This window comes from Stenella coeruleoalba (assembly GCF_951394435.1).
Source record: "Stenella coeruleoalba genome assembly, chromosome: 3".
In the NCBI taxonomy this organism is placed as follows: Eukaryota; Metazoa; Chordata; class Mammalia; order Artiodactyla; family Delphinidae; genus Stenella; species Stenella coeruleoalba.
This window is the reverse complement of record NC_137148.1, coordinates 118823101-118840360: the sequence shown is the minus strand read 5'-3', so window position 1 is coordinate 118840360 and position 17260 is coordinate 118823101. Positions and strand designations below refer to the sequence as shown.

The 17260-nt window shown below is 47.5% G+C and overlaps 2 protein-coding genes across 8 annotated transcripts in view; one reads left to right on the top strand and one right to left on the bottom strand.

Moving 5' to 3' along the window:
* LOC307183733 (uncharacterized protein) overlaps positions 1-17260 on the bottom strand; it is a 355278-nt gene that overhangs the window by 16317 nt on the left and 321701 nt on the right. For all 6 annotated transcript variants that reach the window (XR_013827575.1, XR_013827576.1, XM_079916673.1 and 3 more), the window contains one exon: positions 13920-14030. Coding sequence is in view for 4 of the 6 variants with exons in the window: in XM_079916673.1 (XP_079772799.1) it covers positions 13920-14030 (111 nt within the window). In the remaining 2 variants the exon portion in view is untranslated. The remainder of the gene's footprint in view (positions 1-13919; positions 14031-17260) is intronic.
* The window catches only part of FGF1 (fibroblast growth factor 1), a 103011-nt gene continuing 87330 nt past the window's right edge, over positions 1580-17260 (top strand). For both annotated transcript variants that reach the window (XM_079916671.1, XM_079916670.1), the window contains exons 1-2: positions 1580-1926; positions 11802-11958. The gene's annotated coding sequence lies outside the window, so the exon portion shown is untranslated. The remainder of the gene's footprint in view (positions 1927-11801; positions 11959-17260) is intronic.

The window sequence follows — 17260 nt, the reverse complement described above, 5'->3', positions numbered from 1 at the left end:
GAAGTTGAATTAAATTTTTAAAGGAAGCTTCCAGTTTGAGAACCTGGACCTGGAAATTTTTACATTCAGGGTTATGGTTCCTTAGTAAGATTTTTGAAGAGTGAGGGGTATGCTTTCCAGTAAAGGTAGGACTATTATGAACACAGACATGTTCTCAGGCAAATCAGTTTTAGGAAAAGGTACCTAAAGAAACTGGGAACCTGGAAATTGGTTCTCTAAAAATAATCCCTGGTGTGCCCATTGGAAAGTCTTGAAGACCACCATCCTAGGGGTAATGCATGCTAGTGGCCAGCAGAGGGAAGTGTTGGACAAGCTATTGGGCTCCATCTCCCTGGCTCTCCCTCAAGGCAGCAGACAGAAAGGGCAATTCACCTTGCATGCAGTGGGGACCACAGCCTGGGCGGCCCCACCCAGTCCTCTCTGGTGTGTGTGTGTTTGCACAGTGAATTATTCATAGGAAACTGGCTCCACGGAGAATGGAGGCCAGAGACTCTCCATCCTGTACCTAGAATCAGGGCCTGGGACTGTAAACAGATGAAAACCTTCTTCTTCTTTCCCTTCAAGAACTGAGGTTGGGAAAAGAAACTGAGGATTGAAGTCATGCGTCTGAATCAAATGTGAGGTTTTTGTTATTCTTCTTGTAAAATGAAAACAACAGTGAAATCTCAATAATTTATGGAGACAGGGAGCAAAGTCACGGAAAGTTCCTGCTATTCAGTCAGATGATGGGGGCTGGGATCTCTCTCCTTGGCAAGCTCACCTTCCCCAGCCTCTGCCTCTCTGGCTGTCAGATCGGAACAGGATTACCTTCCCCACAGAGCTGTTGCGAGGATAAATGAGACAAACGCGAGAAGAGAGCTCAGCATGAAAATGGCATTTAGCAAGGGCTCAAGAAATGACAGTGGTGATGGCGAAGATGATATGGAATTGGCATTTTGTCAGGCATGAGGGTTTTCAAAGCTTCCCATTCAGGTCTGAAGAGGAAGAATCAGAGGCAAAAACCCAAGCTTTTTAAATATTTTCAGTTTTACAAGCCTAGGAATTAGAAGCGGAAACAGCCAGAATCAGTGTGATTCAGTGTAAGAGCCTCACTCCTCCACATTGCTCACAAGTGCCTTCCAGGGGTGGGGTCCCACCCAGTGCTGGTAAGAGGGTCTCTGTGTCTACAGCAGTGTGCCGATGACGGCCAGATGCGTGTTGACTATAGGACATGCCCACCAGCCTCAGATATAAAAGCAGTGACTTTGTTCATTAGATTGATATTCTGTGAAACCTCAAAGGGTGGGGATGAACTGGTTAAAATAAAGTTAGTAATTTGGACTAATAGCTCAGATATATTAAAAGTAAGGTTCAGAGCAAGCCCCCCTCCCCGCCTTCTGCCTTATACATGGAAAGGTAACAGGGACATAGTTGAGAGAGAGGCATGGAGACAAGTTGGATGAGATAACTGCCCTTTCACCTGGCAGCTGTCCAGCCCCCAAATAGCTTTTGTGTTTGGTCCAAAAATAAGATCACATGAGAGGGGGAGAAATAAATACACAAGTGCTTGTCCTTGGGCTTTCTGTGGTTACACCAGCCGCACTGGTAGGGACCCCATGAGGGTGGCCTGACGACGCACTCCCCAGGCTCCCCAAGGCTGCGGAGCCCACCTGCATCAGGGCGGGTGTGGTGTGTGGTGTGCACACGGCCCTTCTCTGGGGGCTCCCTGAGCTCCATACACATCAGAGAGGGAGCAGGAGAGAGAGAACACGCAGCTCCAACAGCCTGGACTCCAGGGGAATAAGGGCATTGCCTCCTTTGGTGAAGGCCACGCCCTTCCTCCCGCGGTGGCCTGCCTGCAGCGGTCCTGGTAGGACAGTGTGGATGCTGTAGGCGACGCAGCTGCCGTCACCCAGAAAGAAAGTGCCCCAGAACCAAAGTACAGAGGTGAGTGCATCCGTTCCTCCAAGGGGCTCCGATTGCTGTGGACTTTCCGCTTGGCTTCAGGCTTGTGCTCTGCTCTCCCCCCACCCGCCCCCTGCTTCTCCCTGATCTGAGTCGGTGGCAGGCTTGAGGCTGTGTGATGGATGCTAGACTAAAGCATTCCTGTACTCCCTTCTCTCATTCGGAGGCCAGCTTGCTTCCAGAAAGAACTGGGTGAGTCGAATGCTTAGCAGGGAAGCAGGAAAGGGTTTCTACAAAGTGAATTATCTTTGCTGAGATCCAAGAAGACATTTCCCAGAAAATCATTAGACAAATCCCATTGCAGTAATGCTAATGCTTAGTTTTTTAAAAGCTCTGCATCGAATAGGAGATAAATAAAAGGATGCCAGCTGATTCCCTGTAACTGGGCAAAAGGGAGAAAACACAAATGGCATCTGTAGAGATTCCTTTCCCCCCTTCCCCATCTCTCCCTGATGACTTTAGTATCCTGCATAACATACTTAACAGATCCAAGAACTCTCTTCTTTGGTTGAGAACAAGAGGAATAAAATCAAGGGTTTGGGGAGAATTGCTCTGTAAGCAGAGTCAAGGGGCAAAGCAGAACGACATTTTGCAGAGTTTTGGGTTCTCCTTCTAACATCTCCGCCACCCGAGCACCTGACATGTACCTGTGCCTATTGAGGGTATGGACAGGTGTCTCCATCGCTTGCACACGCATACCGTTATCCCTCGGCTCAGGACCACAAATATCTATGCTCAGAGTAAAGCCAACAACATTGCTGGGAACAAGATAACTCCTTGAATGAGTCAAGATTCTTCTAGTGACAATGGACTGAAATCCAGTTTGAAGAGACTTAGACCAAAAAAGGGAAAAATGTTTTCCTCATGTAACTGAAAGAGCCAGCGTTTTGATATGGTGGGATCCAGGTGCCCAGATGATGTTATCCTGAATCTGTCTCTCTACATTTCTTGCTTTGCATCCCTGTGTCATTCTACTCCCAGGAAGACTCACTCATCCTGGTGGTAAGGTGGCTGCCAGCAGCTGGGGGCTGACATCCTACTGGCCCAGCCAACCTACAAGAATAGGTGTTTCCCTTTCCCAACAGTTCTAGCTAGAGTCTCAGGGTCACAGTTCACTGAACCAACGTGGGTACTGTGTCATCCCTGCCATGGGGGTGTAGTCATCCCCACCCAAAACCACACGGCCTGAAAGCAATGAAAGGCTGGGTCCCCGAAGACAATCAAGGGGGCTGCATGCAGGATGGCCAAGGTCATTGGTTGGCACTTCGTACGGCTTTTTTTGTGATCGTCTAGATTAAGAGCCAGAGCTCCTCCAACATAACCCCGCCTCTTTCCTCCCTCTTATAGTCCACAAAAATGTATGCGTGACAGAAAGTCTCATAGAAAGGATAATTATTAGTAGAACAGGTGACTAAAAGACCCCATGGTACGTCATCCCTAGAGACCTGAGAGTGGGAAAGACACCAGAAGGCTTGTCTCTGGCTCAGACTACCCACCATGCCCAGACCCACTGGGCCCCCAACCTGCCTGTGCTCCCACGGGTCTCCCCTTCCCTTCACCCACCCTTGCCCACTTCTTCCTCCCTCTTCTCTGCTAATGTGAACCCATCTTGCCTTTCAAGGGCCAGACTCCGTGCTGCCTCCCCTCCGAGGCCGCATCTGGCCCACCCAGCCTTTTCTGTTCTCTCCCTCTCCACACTGGGACGGCGCTGCCCCTCGGCATTGCAGTCCACTGTTTACCTGTTCTTTAAGAACTGCATGTACCTTAGTTTCTCTCCCAGCTTGGATTTTACATTCCTGGGGAAAATTAAGTTTCATCCCCACCCCTCCCTGTGGTGTCTAACACACATTAGGTGCTTCCAACCAATAAAAATAGATAAAAACAGCCTCCCTAAATAGCTCAGAGAGGATGGCTAGATTACTTGAGATCCTTAATTCTGATTGTATAAGTAATGTAATAACTATGACAAACACCGATGGAGCTCTGAATGTATACTGGAGCCCCTGACAGGCATCATCTCAGGTAATCCTCACAGTGACCCCACGAGGTAAATACCACTATTATCCCCATTTAACAGATGGGGAAACGGAGTCTCAGAGAACTCAGTCACTTGTCCTAGATCAGAGAGCTAGTAAGTGGCAGCGTGGGAGTTAGAACCCAGGCAAGCCTACCATCTCCTTTCCTATTAGATTCCTCAGTTACATGTTTATCAGTGGTACTTCCTGCTCCCTGATTTGAAAGAGCGAGGGGCACAGGTGATTGGTCAGAGAGCAGGAGAAAGTTCAGATATTTTAGGCCCCTCTTCTGCCTCCGGGGCTCCCAGTGCCTCTACAGGGGGTTCGCCCAGCGATGAGGGGTCACACCCCTACCCCAGAGCCAACAAGAAGGTCAGGGGCAGAGGAATTTCACAAAAGGAGGTACCTCTGGGGCTCTGCAGAGAGCGAGGTGCTTTTTGATGAGATGAGCTCTTCGATTAGAATGGTCTTTGGGGAAACGTTAGCTGGAGGGTGGGCTTTAGAATCTGTCTGCCCGTCCGGCTGCCCATCACCAGGCATGGCCTTGTCCTTTCTCCCGCCCCCTGAACAGGGTGACCAGGCCAGAGGCCTCACTCAGAGGGCAGCTTGCAGGATTTGGAAAGCAACCAAATTCAGCAAATGCAGATCTCCAAGGAAACCCAAATCCTAAGTAAACGGTATTTTTTGTTTTATAACGTCTGTGCCTCTGCATCCAGCCACTGGCCTCTCGGTTGATGCCATCACCTGTGGTGCTGGGAGCCCTTGGTCTGAGGGTATCTTGTTTCTCTGATGCACGTGAACCTGCTCTTGTGAGTTAGCACCTTCTCGAGAGCAGATCCTGTTGGGTGTGTGCCATGAATCCTCACAGTCTCCCTGAGAGGCTCAGAAAGCTGGCATCCCCACGAGGGAGGCACAGTGAGATGAAAGCACATTCCCAAATACACAGAAGCAGGGAGGGGGCCGGGACTCCGGGAAGCGGGCCTCTGAGGTCCAAGCCTGCTTGCTTCCCCAGGTGGTCATGATAGAACAAAGCTAAAACCCAAAGAATTAAATAGGCTAAGTAATAGGCTCTGGGTAAATATTTAAGAGAAAAACCGCCACTAGATCCAAGAGAAATAAAAACAAATATTCACACAAAAACTTGTATACAACACGAATGTTCCAGCACCGTTACTCATGATATCTAAACAGAGGAAATGAGCCAAATGTCCATTAACTGATGAACAAAAAAAGATGGCGCACCCATACAGTGAAATATTATTCAGCAATAAAAAGGGATGACGCGCTGATACATACGGATCGAACTACCATGTGGATGGACCTTAAAGACACTATGCGTTATAAGGAAAAGAAACCCACGCTGTATGATCCCATGTATATGAAATGGCCAGAACAGGCGAATCTACAGAGACAGAAAGTAGACCGGTGGTTGCGTAGGCCTGGCGGGAGGGCAGGGATGAGGAATGATTACTAACGGGTATGGGGTTTCTTCCGGGGATGACAAAAAAAAGTTCTAAATTAGACAGTGGTGATGGTTGCACAACTTTGTGAACATACTAAAACCACTTAATTGTATACTGGAAACGGGCAAACTCCATGGTATGTGAATTACATCTCAATAAAATTGCTCAGAAAACCCCCAAACCATGGCTAATGAACCCAGTGACAGGACTTTGCTGAAGGATGTGGTCTTACCCCGTCTGCTCTGATAAGCTTATGTCTCATCCCACCACGCTTGGCCACAGGCCACCCAAACAATTCAAGTGGAAAGAATATAGACGGAAAAGATGGGCTCCATAGATTTCTCCCCGGAGTCTAAACTGGAGGATCTTTTTTCTTCTTTCTTGTCCAGATCATTTTAAATTTTATGGAATCAATCTCACTATTCAGTTTTTGTTTCTGGGTTTCAAATCATGCTTCAAAATCTCACTGTTCAGTTTTGTTTCTGGGTTTCAAAATCATGCTACCATCCTAAGATGGTAAATCTCATTACCTAATGCTTTCCTCTAATGCTCTTCTCTAATGTTGTCCTCTAAGGTTTGTCTTATTACATTTAAACCTCTTATTTAATTGGGAATTTAAAAACAAACTGGGGATCCAGGTTGTTCTTGTTTGTTTTGCCAAATAGATAGCCAATGATTAGATCAGGAGTTTTAAAATTTGAGATTAAAATGGACTTGGGGCATCTTGTAACTTCCTGAAACTCAGTATGAAAACGTGTGTGTGTGTGTGTGTGTGTGTGTGTGTGTGTGTGTGTGTGTGTGTGTGTGTGTGTGTGTGTGTGTTGTATACATTCCAACGCACCTAGGCAAGTCAACAGGACAGCTGTTAAACAATTACAGGGGAGGCCTGAGTGATTCCCCATAGGGAAAGTTCTCTGTCACATATGAAGGGAGAATCCCACCCACTTTGGCTTTGACGTGTTACTGAGGCAGAGAACGAGGGGTGCCTCTCACTGGCTCCCCTGGGCCTATAACACTTTAGGTTTCTGATCATTGGCTGACAAACCAATGGAGCTGATACATCATTTTAGGTGACAGAACTTGGGGTCCTCCTGTCACAAGGAATTGGAGGAGGTTTCCTGTCCAATAAATATAAATAAATGATACAGTGAAAATAAAACTGCCATTCCAAAGAAAATAGCAGATCCTTCCGTGCAGACTCGTGTGTTCACATAATAAACGTATAAGCAACTCACTGTGTGCCAGGCACTGTCTAGACTGGTGGTTCTCAAAGTCTGGTCCGTGGACCAGCAGCATCCGTATCTCCTGGGAACTTGTTAGACATGCAAATTCCCAGGCCTGCTCCAGACCTACTGAATGAGAAGCTCTGGAGCTGGGGTACAGTCATCTGCGATTCTGATGCACATTCAAGTTTGAGAACCATTGGTCCAAGTACTGGGAATATAAGGGTGAAAAGACAGATAAAATCCCTGCTCTCCTCACGGACTTTACATTCCAGTGTGTGTGCTAGGAGAAGACAGACAACATATAAGTAAACAAATAACTGAACATGATAATTCTCAGCTAGTAAAAAGATCTATGAAGAAAAAGAAAGATCTATGAGGGGCTGATTTAGAACAGGTGGTCAGGGAGGAGGGTCTGAAATGAGACCAGAATGGTAAGGAAGGGCCAGCCATGTAAAGAATCAAGGGGCAGAAAAGAAATGCATGCACTTCAGGCAGGGGGAACAGTAAGTACAAAGGCCCTGAGGCAGGACCACACTTGGCCTGTATGAGGAACAGTGAGGCTGGAGCACAGTGAAAAGGAGGAATGCATCGGGGATGGATTTGGAGGGGCAGGTGGTAACAGCAAGCTCAGTTTTTGTTCTTAGTGCCAAAGAAAGGCACTGGGCAGTTTTGACCAAATAGAAACATGATCCAATTTACCTTTTAGCAGGATCCCTCTGGAATGAACTGTAGGGGGTAAGGGTAGAAAGAAGCAGGGAAGTCGGCGAGGAGGTATCGCAATAATGCAGGCAAGGAATATTGGCACTTAGACCAATGTGCAAAGATCTATTATTAAGTGAAAAACAAACAATGCAGGACCGTGCCTAGTAAATCGCTTTTAAGCATACACACATTCAAGTGTGTGAAGACATTTCTGTCCCTCAAAGGATCCAGAAAAAAAAGTAAATAGTGGTTATCTTGGGAAGAAGGGGGGTTAGTGAGGGTCATTTTATACCTCTCTGTACATTGTGCATTTTTAACATGTGCGCAAGGCATTACTTTTATTTAAAGATAAAATATTTTAAAATAAACATTGAAAAGCTGAGATCTAGGAAAACATACAATAGGCTATGGGTGACCAATATCAGAAAGAGGAAGCCTACTTCTCATGGGTGTGACCCTCTCTAATTAGGCGTCCTCCCCTGAAGCCGCTGAGAGCCAGGCTGACAAACTGGGACAAGTTCCTGTCCTTGGGTTAGAGTGGGATCAGAGCGAGGCACCTTCTCACTGGAGGACCTCTGGACCCCATTTCTGTCCTGTAGCTCTGGTGATGTTTGTGTCTGTCAGGTCTCCTTGGGCAACCAATACAATTTCCTGTGAATGTCTGCTGTATTTCCCTGTGCCCTATTTGTCAAATTGCTCCCCTCCGTCATCTTGGCAGCCGGTTCGCCAGGAGGCCAGCGTGCCCTTCATTTAATTGCATGATTGGGCATAAACAGAAGGAAATACTTTACTGCAGGGAGAAAGCGGCAGGCAGTATCTGATTTCTCCTGTCAGTTGATTAGGATTTGTTGAGTCCGAACAAGGTCAAATGAGATTAGAAAGAAAATGCAGTGTGTCTGGTATGCATTTCACATAACTGTACTGTTTATGTAAACAGGATGTACGAAGGGGAAATTTTAAAGCAAATACTGAATGTCAGCCTCAAGGTTCAAGAACAAGAAACCAGGGCTTATGTGTTATGCCGGGAGAGAAAGAAAATTTATTTTCTGGGACATCTGGAGTCCTACTGAATCTATCACGCTCTGATTCCCTTTTCATGTTGGTGCAGTTAAAAAGTGACAGTTTTACATCTGATTTTCAGAGGCACTGAGCACAGAATAAGAAAAAACCAAAGAAACGCCCCATTCTACCTTTCTCGTCCTTCTAAAGCTCTTATAAGTGGTTTAGAACCACTTTCTGTAATAGCTGCCGCTGAAGTGCTTGATAGTGAGTCAATCTCTTAGGACATGGAAGGAAAAATCTCACCTCCAGCACCGGCCAGAACATTCTAGACGTGGCTGACTCCGGCCAAGGCCACACCTCTGTGGATAAACCTACCCGGCTTCTACTAGGATTTTTGTTGGTCCTCGAAATCTGTCATTTTCTTCCTTTCTCAGATCCACCCTCTGCAGGGCTAGTAAGCATATAAAGTTTTAATCACTTAAACACCTTAAGTAGTTTTAATGGCTTTAAAAGTGGTCTAAACGCTTTGAGGGAAGATATGGTTTCTGTTACACACTCTCTATAGGATCTAGCATCTTGTGAATGCTTAATAAGTGGCTTGGACAGCTATTATTTCCATGGACTATTTCCTAGCCCAGAGCTGGAAGGCTATTGTGAGGCCAGACTTTTAAACTAGGAAACGTCCTGTCCCTTCCCATGTTAAATAACAGAGGGGCCAGGAAGTATTAACATTATCATGTCTCATGACTCCAAGCATCTGAACATATATTATTTAAATGATAAATCTAGATACGGTATGTATACATACACACACACACACACACACACACACACACACACACACACACACACAATGGAGTACTACTCAGCCATAAAAAAGAATGAAATAATGCCATTTGCAGCAACATGGATGGACCTAGAGATTATCATACTAAGTGAAATAAGTCAGAAAGAGAAAGACAAATACATGATATCACTTATATGTGGAATCTAAAATATGACACAAATGAACCTATCTATGAAACAGAAACAAACTCACAGACATAGAGAACAGATTTGTGGTTGCTATGGGGGAGGGGAGGTGGAAGAGGGATGGAGTGTGAGCTTGGGATTAGCAGATGCAAACTATTACATAGAGAATGGGTAAACAACAAGGTCCTACTGTATAGCACAGGGAACTATATTCAATATCCTGTAATAAACCACAATGGAAAGGAATATGAAAAAGAATATATATGTATAACTGAATCACCTTGCTGTACAGCAGAAATCAACACAACATTGTAAATCACCTATATTTCAATAAAATAAATTTTTTAAAAATGATAAATCTAGACACTTCCATTTCAACATGGAAGTTGAAATAAATATGGAACTTGAGGGAAGTTAAACCAACACATTAAAAAATTCAATATTGAGGAGAATTATATTACAGTAAGCACTTTAAGGAACTGAGGAATCAGTTCCCAGTATTTGGACAGGAACATTGCCGAACAACACCTGATATGTAATAAAGAAACTGGTTTATATCAGTAGCTAGTGGTTGTATTTGCCTGAAAGCTGTGTGGTTTTTTGGCTTTTTTTTTTTTTTAACAGCATTTCACAACTAGATGTAATGGAGAAGTAACACTAAAATAATGACTTACACTTGCATTACCGGTGTTCAAGGTGCTGTCACATGCTTGGGCACATTTGATTGTCACCATAATCGTGTTGGCTTGCGGGAAAGACGTGGTTCGGAAAGCCTCATGAATCTCTTTCAGGAAGGAGGGAGTCAGGGCCCTGAGATGCTGAGCAGCCCAGAAATGGTCAACAGCCCTGTGTGGGCAGGTTCAAGAGTGCTAGCCTGAGGTGGGAGACCAGCTTTCAGACCCGGTGAGGACTTAGAAACTACGGGGGCAACCTGGGTGAGACGCTGAGCTGTATCTCTGTCCTCGGTGTTTTCAGGGTGTTTCCTAACTTTACAATCTATCATTCCATGGGGTTAAAAACAGTTCACCTGCCCCCTGCATGCAGCAGAGCAATTCTCCAATATTGAGAAGATGACTGTCTGAAATATTTTCATCTGTGATCCAGAGGTCCTTTGGAATCGTGCAGATGCTCGAGAAAATGACTATTTTTTAAAAAGCAAATTATTAGGACCTTTGAATATGTGGTAGTGGCAATTCATGGAGGTTCCTGTTAATAAAGTTTGCAGAAATCAACTCTTTCTGCACCTCTCAAGTCCCTTTTAGGAGATCTGTGGCTCATCCGTTATCAGAGCTGTGTGATGTCTGTGCCTCTAGTTCTGTCACAGGAGGTGAGCTTCTCTGAGCCTGTCCCTTCAGAGGCACATGAAGTCTCCCTGGCTGCTCCCTGATGAGTCTGGAGAACAGTTTTCCACCCCCACCTTCCCAGAGGAGGGAGAGACCAGTGAGCATATTTCTAATTCCAACAGGCCAATCTGTACCTCCTATCTGAATCACCAGGTGGGCAGGCTTGCACACACACTCTGTGACACCTCCCAGGCTCAGACGCCTGCATAAGCAGGTAGGACTCTTCATCAACTATAAGAAACTATTAATCATGTTTCCATTTGGTCTCTTCAAAGACACCTCCCAAGCTGTATCCTTTCAGTCCAGTTTCATTCCTCACCTTGCAGCCAAAGAGTTATTTGTACAGGCAGCTTCCTCTCTTCGTTACCCCATCCTGGCCAGGGGCACAAAGATGCCACCCATGGTCCACTGAAGAAATCCCCACCGGATGGTTCGCCTAGTTCAGCATGGACAGGCTGGACCACTGGTGAGGAAGGGCAGAAATATTCTCTCTGCAGCCCCTCCCCAGCCCTAAACTGCATGCCCACTGCCTCGAGCAGCTTTGCAACATGGGAACAGCACAGACAGACACACACACACTGCCACACACAGACATCTACACCCTGTGCGGGGATGCCAGATGCCAGGAGCAAAAAGGATTCCCTTTCATCCAGCAGCCTTCTGATTGCAGAGGAGTGTCTCTGAGCCGTGACCCGCTGTTTCCCTGCCAACTGAGGCCTCAAAACAAACAGGAATCTGCTCAGACAGGCTAGTAGTCCATTCGGCTCAGCCATTTGCCCCAGGACAAACCACGCTAGAATAACACCCAGGAGAGCTGCCACGGCCGTCTGCTGTCTCTGCCTCCCTTCCCTGCTGGCCACCAGCTCTGTGCCCCTGGGCCTGCCACTGGCTGCCCAGGGTTGGGGGCCCTTAGAGCTCCGTGTGCATCCCTGTGGGCGGGGTCGCTAAGGCAGGTCCCCTCTGCAGATCAACGAGGCCAGACAGAGACCCAGAGGCTGCATTATCAGTCCCCCGCCTGCCTCCCTGCTTCCCGCACAGCCCTGCGGGACTGGGAGCCAGCTCTGTGGCACGGTGTCTGCAGGCGGACCAGCAACCTGATGTACATGCCACGGTCCGTCCCCTCTCCCCACACAGAGCTGCGGCCACCGGGAGGTTCAGAGAGTCGGCTTGGGGCTGCTGGAGAAGCAGCTGCAGCGCGGGGACAGTGACACCACAGAGCGGACGAGACCAAGTGGATCCCCTTTCCCTTCGACCGGAGAGAGGAGCAGCCCTCAGCCTGCAAGCTGTTCAGGTAAGAATCAGGGTTTCTGTTCTGAGCAGGTTATAGTATATCCAGAGCTGAGGTGGAGAGTGTGTGTGTGTGCGTGCGTGCGCACGTGTGCGTGTGTGTGTGTGTCCCAGTGCAAGTATGAGGCTGCTTGGAATAAAAAGCAGGGCTGGCTAATCGCACAGACATGTAAAAATAGCACCTGGAGTGCAGAGACTGTGAGAATAATCACGCCCCCGCTGCCCCCTTTATCTTCATCCCTGCACTGCCGGGCCACGAGGACTGGAGGGGGCAGAAGGTTCTCATTCACTAAAGCCTCTGTGGTTCAGCAGGACACGGTGGCCTTCGTGAGCCTGCCTGGCATCACCCTGCTTGCCACACTTACCCTCTTAGGTAGCCTGGAAATTCAGGCACCTAGAAATCCTGTCCACTGGGTGGGCACCTCAGATTTGTTCAACCTTTTGATATAAAAGTTGGGCTGAAACATAGGATTATCTGAGTGTGTTTGAGAGGGTGGGATTCTGATGGCCCTGCTGGTCACCTGGATTACTTCTTACTGTCCTGATCTCCTTTGAAAATCACATCCTCATTTCAGGGCCCCTCCAGATAGGCACCGGCAGAGAGGGAAGGGGAATGGCTAGTCACCGGGCACATTCTCTGGCACTGACGCTATCCACACCTACGTCACTATTATATGCCAAAAGTTATGCAAGGCTTCTAGACGGAGCGCTCGAAAACTTCAGACCTCCAGGTGCTGGGGTGGGAATTTCAGGCGTTTAATCACGGACCCATTTTTCAGAGACCCAAGAGGGCACCCACTTATCTCACCTCTCAGGCGCAAGAGCTCGCTCTGCGCCTCAGCAGACACAAATGCTCTGTGCTCTCTCCAGCTGTTTAAATCCACCCCCACTTTCCTGCTTTGGTAACTGGCACTTTCCCTTTCCTTTGCTATAGGGATGCAATTGTTTACGATTTAGCTCCGTGAACACCAGTGGGCGGATGCAATCATCCGGGCAGAGGGTGAACTGGGCTCTGAGTGAGGGCGAGCCAGCCCAACAGTGGCAAAGGGTTGGAGAGAAATCAGCTTTGCCAAGTGGTGTCTAGCAAAGGGCTGGCCAGCTGCCTTCCAGGCTGTCTGGGTGAATGAATGTGGATTTTGGTGGAGACCGTGATTCACAGTCGCAAACTCCCTTTGTTTTCTTTGTGTTGTCGTGGAGGGCTTCCGAGGAAATTCCCCTTTTGAGATCACGTACCTGACTGTCTTCTGTTGATTCTACCTTTTTAGCATGAGGAAATGGATTTGTAAATGCAGTACTTCATCAAAAACAAAGTTAATACATGAAAAACTAAGGGACAAGACGTTGAGTTACTTGTAAACTTCCTCCCAAATCTGGTGTGCACATACACATATAGGGCTTGCCAGGTTCCAAAAAGGATTTAAGGAAGCAGTATCCAGTTAATTAAAATGGTTTGATTTCACAGGCAGGTAGCACCAACTCTGAGGATGATATTTCCACGGTGACAGTGGACAGACATCCATGCGTTCTATCTACACCTAGCAAAGGGATGTCTGATGCCAGGACAGAGATGTGCTCACTCACTCTGCTGACGTGCGTTATGTGGACCCTGAATAAACTATTACAGGTCATGGAGCTGCTGGCCCCCCTGTGCCAGCTTCCAGCAGTCAGAGACCATACAGAGGGGAAGACACACCCCTTCCACCTCATCCAATAGGCATTACTTGGCTAATGCAATACTCCTTGATTTAAGCTACTGGAAAAATAATCTGCAATCAGTCGTGCTACAGACATACCCTGTTTTAGGTCAATCTAACAACTATCCAGGACACAGAAATTGTACGTGAATGACTGTTTTTCCTTAAGAAAGGATTCACTCGTCAAGTTCATCAAGTACTGTTAAGGTGTCCCACCTAAAGATGGGACTGGATCCAGCCCATTCAGCCATAGAGAAAGGTGAGGACTTACCTGGGGGGGCAGGTAGCAGAGAATGAACCTGGGCTGATAGGATGTCCAACTCAGCTGGGAGGTAAAGGAGTCCAAGGTAGAGGAACAAGGACAAGCATCTGGGCCAGTGGCCTATAGCGAGAGAAGAGGGAGGGAGGGAATAGTAATTATTATTATTACTATAATATATATTTTTTGGTTGCCCTGGGTCTTAGTTGCAGCTCCCGGGCTCCTTAGTTGTGGCATGCAAACTCTTAGCTGTGGCATGCATGTGGGCTCTAGTTCCCTGACCAGGGATCGAACCCAGGCCCCCTGCATTGGGAGCGCAAAGTCTTTTTTTTTTTTTTGTCTGCCTTGGGTCTTTGTTGCTGCGCACGGGCTTTCTCTAGTTGTGGTGAGCAGAGGCTACTCTTCGTTGCGGCACGCGGGCTTCTCATTGTTGGTATGGCTTCTCTTTTTGTGGAGCACGGGCTCTAGGCGCACTGGCTTCAGTAGTTGTGGCTCGTGGGTTCTAGAGTGCAGGCTCAGTACTTGTGGTGCACGGGCTTAGTTGCTCCGCAGCATGCGGGATCTTCCTGGACGAGGGCTCGAACTGGGTCCCCCGCGTCGGCGGGTGGATTAACCACTGCGCCAGCAGGGAAGCCCAACAGTAATTATTTTGATTCCTAAATGTTACTACTTAAGAGAGGCAGCAGAATAGTGGTTAAGTACATAGATTCTGCAGCCAGGAAGAAGCTGGGGTTCAGTTCAGACTCTGACACTTACTAGTCCTGTGACCTTGTGCCTCAGTCTCCTCATCTGTAAAATGGGGTAATAAAGTACCAGCCTCATTACTGAAAGGATCAAATGAGTAATAGTCTTAGCTCAGTGCCTGGTTTATAATGAGTAAAACCTAAGTATTTCTTGTTGTTACTGTTATTACTATTATTATTGTCATTGAAAGGTCAGTTCTGAAAAGGCTGCTCACAAGTCCATTTGTTCCAAGGTCCAAAGTGACTCTCTGAGTGACCACCAGTGCCACCTTCTGGGCAGCTGGAGGTGCTTTTCCTTGGTGTGGAGTTTTGCTTGCATTTCCCAGCTTTCAGAATCGAGGAGCTTCTGTGCTGGTGGCCAGCGTTTCTTGAGCCCTTATATGAGCCAGGCACTGTGCCTGACTTTACGTGTGTGACCTCGCCGGATTCTCGTAACAACCCTGTGAAGTAGGGCTGTCACGGCTGCAGGAATTGAGCTCGGTGGGCTGGGCCATTTGCCTACAGTCACACAGTTACCAAACTGCAGAGCCAGGCTTACACCCAGGCTGTGCTGCTAACCAGTATGCCGTCTATGATTTGGGGGACCACTGGAGGTGTCCTGACAGGCAGGTGGAGTTTGGTGACAGATGGACTTCAGCAACAGATGAGATCTGAAGGCCCCAGAAAGTAGACCAGAATTTGGAAGCTTTGCCAAGAAGACAGCAGAACCCTACATTGGCCTGGGGACAGAACCTCAGCCTTGAGGACCCATGACCTTTGGGGCTCGGTGTTTGGGAACAAGACATGAACGCAGGCCCTGGGGGACAAGGTGGGCCTCAGGCCTTCCTGCCGCAGGCAGTGGACGGTGCCCAAGAAGAGAGGAAATGGTACAGAGACGGACACAGCAAGGGTGCTGGGCCAGATATCCTGACACCCCTCTAGCCTAAAGTCAGAGGTCATCTTGAGCTAAGCCCGAGGTCAAGACTAGGTGACTCCAGCCGTGGAGAGAGGAGGAATGGGCAATCCAGAACGTAGTATCTGGGCTCAGTGAAGTTTATAGTGATGTAAAAGGCTTGATTTGCCAATGCAATTTCTCTAAATTGAACATTTAAAACATGACACACAGAGATTTGTTTTACGCATAATTGCTCAAGTCCACCTCTCTGACTTCAGCCGAGGAATGCTGGCCATAGGAACAGCTGTGAGAGTGTGCCTACCTCACACCAGGGCTGTGTAGATCTGGGGGTTACTGATGGACAAGACTCATCTCTGCCGCTCCAGAACCTGTGGTCTGGCCCAGGTGTTTTCAGACTTTAATGTGCATGAGAATCACACGGGAGCTTCTTTAAAACACCAGGTTCATAGAGAACAGACGTGTGGTTGCCCAGGGGAAGAGGAGGGAGGGACAGAGTGGGAGTTTGGGGTTAGCAGGTGCAAACTATTACATATAAAATGGATAAACAACAAGGTCCTACTATATAGCACAGGAAACTATATTCAATACCCTGTGATAAACTATAATGGAAAAGAATATTTTTAAATGTATGTCTATGTATAGCTGAATCACTTTGTTGTACAGCAGAAATTAACACATTATAAATCAACTATACTTCAAAAAATAAGTTAATTAAAAAGATGTTTTAAACTTCAGGTTCCTGGGACCTACCCACACAAGTCCTGAAGTAGCCGGGTTCATGAGGGGCCCAGGATTCTGCATCTCCTGGCTGGGGCCCAGCTGGTTCTGATACCTTTGGTCCACAGGCTACAGCTGAAGAAGCCTCGGGCTGACCGTTGCTCCAGTTCCCTTGTCTTCATTGCTGTTCATGAGAACAGAGTCACGGGGCCTGAATCAGTGGCAATTAGCCTCTTCTCTGTCACAGCTTCTTCCTGGACCACCATTTAACTTAGGCTAGACCTCCACAGCTGGTAATAACAGCGACAGCCCGCCTACTGCGTACTGAGTTACCATGTGCTGGGCACAGTACTAAGCCCTTCACAACCATCCGGTAAGTTAGGTGCCATTATTATCACATTTGACAAGGGAGGGGAAAGGCCCCACTGCCAGTATGTGGCAGATCTGAGATATGAACCCAGGCCCCGCAGATCCCCAGAGCACAGCCACGGAACCCCTGGGCGAGGCTATGAACATAGTTTTAGCTTCTCTGTCAGTTCAACCCTCCTTTCTCACTCTTGGGTGTCTTTCTCCCCTTCACATTCCTATCTTGTCCTCCCCCATCCCGCGACTCCCATATAATTTCTTCAGAAGATGATGTGTCCCTGTGGTTCCCTATTTTTATCTCATTCAATAAGTCAAAAAGGGTGTGGTCAATGGGTGGGTAGAAGGTAGCTGTTATGGGTTAAATTGTGTTTCCCCCTCAAATTCATATGTGGAACTCCTAACCTCCAGGATTTCAGAATGTGAGCTTATTTGGAGATAGTGTCCTGACAGAGGTCATCCAGCTTTGTTTTGTTTTGTTTATAAATTTATTTATTTATTTGTTTATTTTTGGCTGCGTTGGGTCTTCATTGCTGCCTGCGGGCTGTCTCTAGTTGCGGCGAGTAGGGGTTACTCTTCGTTGCCATGCACGGGCTTCTCATTGCGGTGGCCTCTCTTGCTGCAGAGCACAGGCT